General features: G+C 55.1%; 1 protein-coding gene across 1 annotated transcript; it reads right to left on the reverse strand.

Moving 5' to 3' along the window:
• Positions 1-4,891: 4,891 nt before the first annotated feature.
• SOCS2 (suppressor of cytokine signaling 2) lies at positions 4,892-5,870 on the reverse strand. Its single transcript, XM_088532940.1, has 2 exons — positions 5,741-5,870; positions 4,892-5,524 (listed from the first exon to the last, which is right to left on the reverse strand). Exons 1-2 carry the CDS (start codon positions 5,868-5,870, stop codon positions 5,076-5,078), a joined length of 579 nt encoding a protein of 192 aa, XP_088389066.1. The 3' UTR covers positions 4,892-5,075.
• Between the last annotated feature and the right edge of the window lie 1,094 nt (positions 5,871-6,964).

Consider the following 6,964-nt stretch of genomic DNA (forward strand, 5'->3'; position numbering starts at 1 on the left):
CTGCCCATCTCAGGGCGCATCTCACGAGAAACGCCCTCTCTCCTGGCAGCTTTTCCTGCATGTCCTTCCCCTGCCGGTGCTGTGAAAATAAAGGCAGCCCCTGCACGGACCCCACGAGCAAGGGGGTAATTCCCTCCTAGCTGCCCCGGCCCCCGCTGCGAGGCTGCCCCTCGCCGGCATGAAGCCCCCGGCCGATAAACCACATCGCGGCCTGCAGCGCTCGGCACGCGCGGCCCTCACGGCACCTGCGAACAGAGACCTCGGCTTCCAGCTTCCTCCACTCACCTCTGGCGCCGAGAGGAAATTGCCCCGTTTGAGCAATACCGTGGCAAATGGCCACGCTGTGGTAAAACAGACTCACGCCTTGGTGACTTGAGGTAATGTGTCGGCGGAATGGGGTTTCCAGGCACTTCCAGTCCTGCGACTGGCTGAGCAAAATGCTCGGAGCGGCCGGGGTGGCCACTAACACAGAAGTTGCCCCGAGAGCCTAAAACCGCTTGGCAGCCCCACCGCCCCGGTGGCTTCGGGACCAACTCGCCCACTTCTTGTAAGCGGCTTCCAGTTATTGTTGGGAAGCCGAGAAGGTCTTCACTCGTACTGCGAGTTCCCTTCAGTTCTGCTGTTTTTCAAAAAGGGAAAAAAAAAAAAAACTCCCACAGAAAGGTTTCTTGCAATTCCTAAGAATGAGTAATATAAATTTAAGAGTCCTTCAAGGCATGATTTTCTTTGGTAGTCAAGATGATACTTAGATTTACTTTAATGAGAGCAAAGTCCACAGTGGGCTCTTTTTTTTTTTTTTTTAATTTTAAATGACTGTTAGACACAACTTCCACACCTAAAACTGTCTCTTCCCATTTCCATCGTACCTGTTTTGGCTTAACGGGAACAAAGTAGTGACACAATTCAACTTACTTTCTGCTAGCACCTCAGCATATATAGAAAGGACAAAAATCAGGAAATTTACCGGGAATACTGGGGAAAAAAAAAAAAAAAAACCTTTCTTAAAAAGACCATCTAAGTAAATAAATCTTTCCTGAGACAGGAAAGAAGTGGGTAAGATATAGGAATTCATGCAACTATAGAACTATAGAACACAGTCCTTTACGGTGTATATAGGGCCAGGTTTGGTTTTCTTAAGATATGGGACTTACTAGGACTCTGAGAGTCTCACACTCCACAGTCCTTGGTGAGGAGTAAGTTGTAGATCATTTTACAGTTTAAAACTAAGCAAGAAAACAAACAAACCAAAAAAGCTCTATCACCTACTGAACCATTTTCTTTCTCAGTAATAATTAAAGATTGTTTATATAAAATGTGGTTACATAAAATATAATTAGGACAATGCTGACGAGATAAGATTAAAATAAAATTACTTCTAACGCAATGGGCGCAGCTGCCTGGTTACATTCCCACTCTACCCACCCATGCTGTAGTCGAACCATTTTCTCTGGTGACAATATCAGCAGCAAGGAAATATTCAGACAGCTAAAATGGAACCACAGTTCACACCTCTGCGAGGTTATTGCTCAACTTTGTAAAGTCACCAGCTCCATTTTACCATCCACCTTGCAAGTCTTCTCTCCTGGGCATGGGGGAGATTGTTTGCTTTTTCCAGGCATCACCTGATCACCAAGCATCACTGTGGGGTTCTCAGTTTTCCTTTAATTAAAATGATTATTAAATTTGCAGCCTCTAACCTTGTAGAGATAAACTGGAAAACTTGAATCCTCAGGTCTCAAAAATGAAAAGAACAAACAACACTCAGTGGAAAAAAAAAAAGAAAAAAAAGAAAAGAAAAGCCTCATGGTCAAAGCCCTTATCAAGATTTTGGGTGCCTTGGCTCCCGGTTGTTGCATGCCTGAAACCAGCCTCTCTGAACAGCCTGTGCTGCAGCTCAAGGTGACATCTATCAGCCAGAAGTCACTTGGGGAATCTGAAGGGCCAGTGATATCAGGGCAAGGGCTTTGGACAAGCCACAGCAACATCCACAAGGCAGAAAAAGCACCGGGTCATTTTTTGAAATGCTTGGGCAATGTGATCATGCCCTAAAATTCACAGGCTCCAGACGCAGGACGCGTGCGCTGCTGTAACCTAACCCTCGTGCTATCGCAGGGTTTTATTGCGGAGCGGCTCATTCCCGTGCGCCGCACGCGAGGGAAGCGGAGCTTGCAGCACGCGGCAGCCAGCGTTAGCTTCGCTAGCTGATGCTTCCACCCTAGGGCTGGCACCCTAACGGAGACAAGAGCTGCGCTTTCATACAAAGAGGACTAGTTCCCCCTCCAGTCTGTTCAAAATATTGTTCGCTGCTCCAAGCACATCCTGGCTGCAGACCCTGCACGCTCCTCCGCCGCGACCGGCACCAAGGACAAGCCGGGGAGCCCGGCGCTCCGCGATTCCATGTGGCAGCAGCCGCTCCCCATCAATTATGTGAATTGCCCCTTTCACACCACCCTCGCCTTTTGTCTCTCTGTGCTCCAAAAAGCAATAAAAATCTGGGAAAACCCCCATGGAGCCACCCTTTATCTGCCCCACGCCACTGTCCGGACCGCGGCTCTCCCGGGAGGGGGATGCACAAGCAGCCAGCAAGGAGCATCCCGCAGCTCCTGGACGCAGGACACGAGTGTCCTGCTGCACCCAAGGCAGGGCGCTCCTCCTCGCAGGGTGCTTGTCCCGTTAGGATTCCCCATTCGAGCATCCTGTGGCCAGGGGGTTGCCTCAAGGGAACTTTCCAGTGTATCGTGTTGACCGCTGGGACACCGCGCGGATATCACGGCTCGTGAGTTGGGTATCAGCGCAGCAACGGTGACAGTCGTTGCCAAAAAAAACCCAGAAATGAAAGGACAACATAGCAGTGGGTTAATGGGCTCACTTATTGCAACCAGAGTTGTTCTCTGTCGTAGTCCTCTCCTCTTGGGTAGATCCAGACAGAAACTGCAAGAAAAGAGATCCACGACAGCAGACGTGTTCCCAGGAACATAGTCCTCTCCCTGGCCCCGCTCACTGGGAAAGCTGCTCGGCTCCTGGGTGGAAGTTCCTCGCAAGACAGACGACAAGCGCAGGGAAGTCATGTGGTTATGACACATACCTGGAATATAAGAGCTCTTCTGGGACGGGAATCAGAGGGTGCTCGCCACAGCATGGGAAAAACTTCCAACAGTCTGCTACATTTGGCAGGGCACGGGGAGAAGTTTTACATAACAAAGGCTTTTGTTCGTTTTTTCAGGAGAAAGCTCCCCCCTGCCCCAACCCATCTCGATACTGCAGCTTGCATTAAAAGGGGGGGAAAGAAAACTGAAGGTGTTGGAGGAGGAGGGGGCAAAGCCCCCTTTCCCGCAGCGGGGACGGCAGCGTCCCAGCTCTTTGCCATATCCAGGGACTGTCCCCTCTGCCTCGAGCTCTTGCTGCTTTGCCGGCCTCGGCAGCAGAGCCGCTCCCGCCTGCCAGCGTCTTCGGGGCAGAACCGAGTTCACATGCCAGGAGCCTGGATGGGGGAATCCAAGCTGCTCGGCTCCTGGGAGCCGGCGAGGGGCGGCGCGGCACCCCGGCAGCCGTGCGGAGCAGCTGAGGAAAACGAGACTGTTTTATGTTGTTTCTACTTCAGCCTGGGCAGGGCTAGATCACAGCAAGTCTTGACAACCCTCCTTGTTCAAACACGGGTCTATTCGCTTTAATTAAAGTAAGCTCGGGAAAGAGTTAAAACTATGAAATTGTTGACTGAGAATGAATCTATGCCCTACTTTCTCTCTTTACTACTCATGTTACTCCTATCCTGGATTTTTCTACTAATAAATACTTCTAATTTAGACTGAGGAGTGGGTATGTGAGGGCCTTAGTCCCATCCTTCCTCTCAGAGGACTTCTGTGATACAAAAACCACAATGTTCCCTGCTAACCCCCAGCGATGGGGGAAAGCAGCAGGCAGCCCCTGGAGCACTCAGGTGAACACAGCCCTGCGACACCTTGCACGGAGCTGCAAAGGCCAAGCCCAGGGAGCCTGCGGCTCGCGTGGGAGTTCGTTCATCGGGAAAGGACAGGAATTCACGGCATCTCTGTTTCCTCAACAGCAGCAAACCCATACGTACAAAGATTGAGATATTTGTGCATTTTGGTTTACTTTATTGAGTAATAGTCTGATAGCTACAATGGTTAATTAGGAAAAAACAAAACAAAAAAACACAACCTCTGAAAAAGAAAAAAAAAAAAAAAGAAAAACACCCAAATCCAGACTTCCCCATATTTTGGGAAACAAGAGGAAGAAAAACTTTCTACACTGTAGAAGACAGCTGTAACTGCTGATATCCATGCCCTGACGTTGGAACTGAGCAAGCCTGCAGCACACGCTCCAAAAGCCTCAACCAAAAGAGGCTTAGTAGTAACAACATGGATATATCACCACCAGGAAGATGTTAACATGTTAACAAAGATTCTGGGATACCAATCTGGTATAATCAGCAACATGCACTGGGTTCCTACGAAAGGTGTGGGCTTTTGCCTTAAAACCAATTTTGAGAGAACTTTGAAAAACAACGTTTTAAACTGATTACTTACAGTACTCCGTTGCTCGCAGAAAAGCACGAGGGTTACAGTTCAATAAAAACTGAATAGATGATCGCTTTTTGGACTGGATTCGATTGGTTGCATAACTTTGGCAAGATTATCACAGTGTGATCCAGTGAAGTTTTCAGGATTATATGAACACCAGCACCAAATTAATTTCCGAATCAGACAACTGAGATACTTACGCACTCTGACATGATCTTCGAGCACTTTTGCAGCCTCTCCCCCTCCCACCACTCCAGCCAGCGCTTCATAGTTAGAGCAGTATTTTATGCCACTGACAAGAGCAGCACGATCCAGACAGACTCCAGCCACCTTGCCGAGCGCTGAAGCCGGGATTGCACTGCACAGAGTCTTCTTCCTTTGTGGCATCTGAAATAAAAGCCTTTCCCCCAGAACTGCCACTGTTTTGATAGTGAATTCCACAACGAGTTGTACAACTGGCCACTCCGTTCTTTGGCTGATTTTAGGAATTGCATTCAACAGGTACTCTACGCTAGAGGCATTTAGGCAAGACAGCTATACCTGGTACTGATACTCTTTCAAGTACTCTTTTAGTCGCGTCGGTAACGGCAGTTCCCAGATCTGGTTTGTGCATCTGTTTATAGTGACTCTGCAGCGATGCTGCAGAGATGGAGCTGACGTGTAGAGGGGTTTGTTCAAGTACAGATGGACGGTGCCGTTCGAGGGCGTTTCGGTCCTCTCCTTGCACATAAGCACATAGTACTCGATCAAGTGCACGACGCTGTTGAACTGCTTCAGCCGAGATCTCACACAAGTGATCGAGTCCAGCCTGAACTTGCCATCCTGACACTCTATGCGGAGATTGGTGGGTCCCGCGGACGTTTTCACCGAAATAGTCAGCAAATACTCCGAGTGCGAGCTATTCCTAACCAAGAAAGTCCCTTCGGGGGCATCCTGCAGCCTCTCCTTGGCTTCGGCGACGCTCATGTTGCCCCAGTACCACCCTGTTGAGAGAGGACACAAGAGGAGCGTTACTCATCGGTGCTTGCTCAGCTTGCTCCAAAACCTCTCCTTCTCCCCACAGGATGCGCTGTCGCAGCCGCCGCCGCCGCCGCGGGGTCGGCCCGGCGCTGCCGGGCGCCCGATGGGCGCCCGGCAGCGCCGGGCCGGCCCCGCGGCGGCGGAGGGGCGCGCGCGTGGTCCGCCCCACGCGGGCTCACCTGCCCGCCGCAGCTCCTCCATGGCCGCGTCCACGCGCGCCGCCGCCTCGCGCGGCTCCGCGGCCGGGCGCCCCCAGCGCGCCGCGCCGCCCCGCGCGCCCGCCAGCGGCTCGGCGGCGCGCAGGGTCATGGGCGCGCGCGCCGCCGCGGCCGCATGGCCCGGCCCGGCTCCGCTCCGCTCCCGGCTCCGCTCCGGCTCCGCTCCCGGCTCCGGCTCCGCTCCCGGGCTCTGCTACCGGCCGCCTTCCCGGCTTCGCTCCCGGCTCCGCTCCTCGCTCCGTTGGGGCTCCGCTCCCGGCCGCGCTCCTAGTTTCACTCCCGGCTCTGCTCTCGGGCTCCGCGCCCGCGGCGGCGGCTCTGCAAGGCGGAGGGCGCGCGCTGAGCGGCGCAGCCCACGCGCTCCCGCGCGGGACCTTCCCAGCATCCAGAGGAGGGACCCGCGGCGGGCGATCACCTCCCGGCGGCGGGGGAGGGACGTCTCCTCCCCCCGGCCCCCCCGCCGCCACCGCCCTGTCCCCGGATCCCCCCGGGCGGCCTCGTCCGCGCAGGGGACGGGGCCGCCGCGGAGCCGCCAGGGCCGCAGGTAGCGGCGGGGGGGCTGCGCAGGCCCCGCGCGCGGCGCTGCTGGAGAAATAATAAATAATAAATAATAATAAATAATAATAAATAATAAACCTCCCCCCCGGGCTGCAGGGGAAGCACCCAACGCGCATCTCCCCCTCGCACCGCCCTGCCCCGGCCGCCCCCCCCGGGACGGCTCCGTGCCCCCCTGCCCCGCGGCAGCTCCGCTCCCGGCTCCCTCCTCCCCGCCCAGCCGCCGCGGAGACCGCTCTCAGTTCGCCTGTTTGCCCCCAGATTCAGCTGCCCCCCCACCTTTTTTCTTTTTCCGCGGGGACCTGCCCGGCCTGGTCTCCCCCGCCGCGTCCCGGGCACTCGCGGCCGCAGGTGCCTGTGCTGGGCTCGGAGTTCCCGGCGGGATCGGGACGCTCGCGGCGCGATCGGGGCGTCCCCGGCGGGATCAGGACTCACCCGGCGGGACCGGGGCGACCCCAGCCGGATCGAGACTCACCCGACGCGGCGGAATCGGGGCTCATCCGGCGGGATCGGGGCGCCCTCGGCGGGATCGAGACTCGCGCGGCGGGATCGGGACTCGCGGCGGCTTCGCGGCGCCCCCGTCGCCTGCAGGCGGGGCGGCCTCAGGGGCCGGGCGGCATCGCGGCGCGG

Source organism: Tinamus guttatus, unplaced genomic scaffold (genome assembly GCF_059628265.1).
Source record: "Tinamus guttatus ecotype Peru unplaced genomic scaffold, ASM5962826v1 Tinamus_guttatus_pri_ptg000472l, whole genome shotgun sequence".
Classification (NCBI taxonomy): Eukaryota; Metazoa; Chordata; class Aves; order Tinamiformes; family Tinamidae; genus Tinamus; species Tinamus guttatus.

Excerpts from the sequence above, each read along its gene's own strand:
- SOCS2 (XM_088532940.1), bottom strand. The coding sequence starts at position 5,870 with ATGACCCTGCGCGCCGCCGAGCCGCTGGCGGGCGCGCGGGGCGGCGCG. Across the intron at positions 5,525-5,740 it reads GGAGGAGCTGCGGCGGGCAG|GGTGGTACTGGGGCAACATG; the intron begins GTGAGCCCGCGT and ends CTCTCTCAACAG.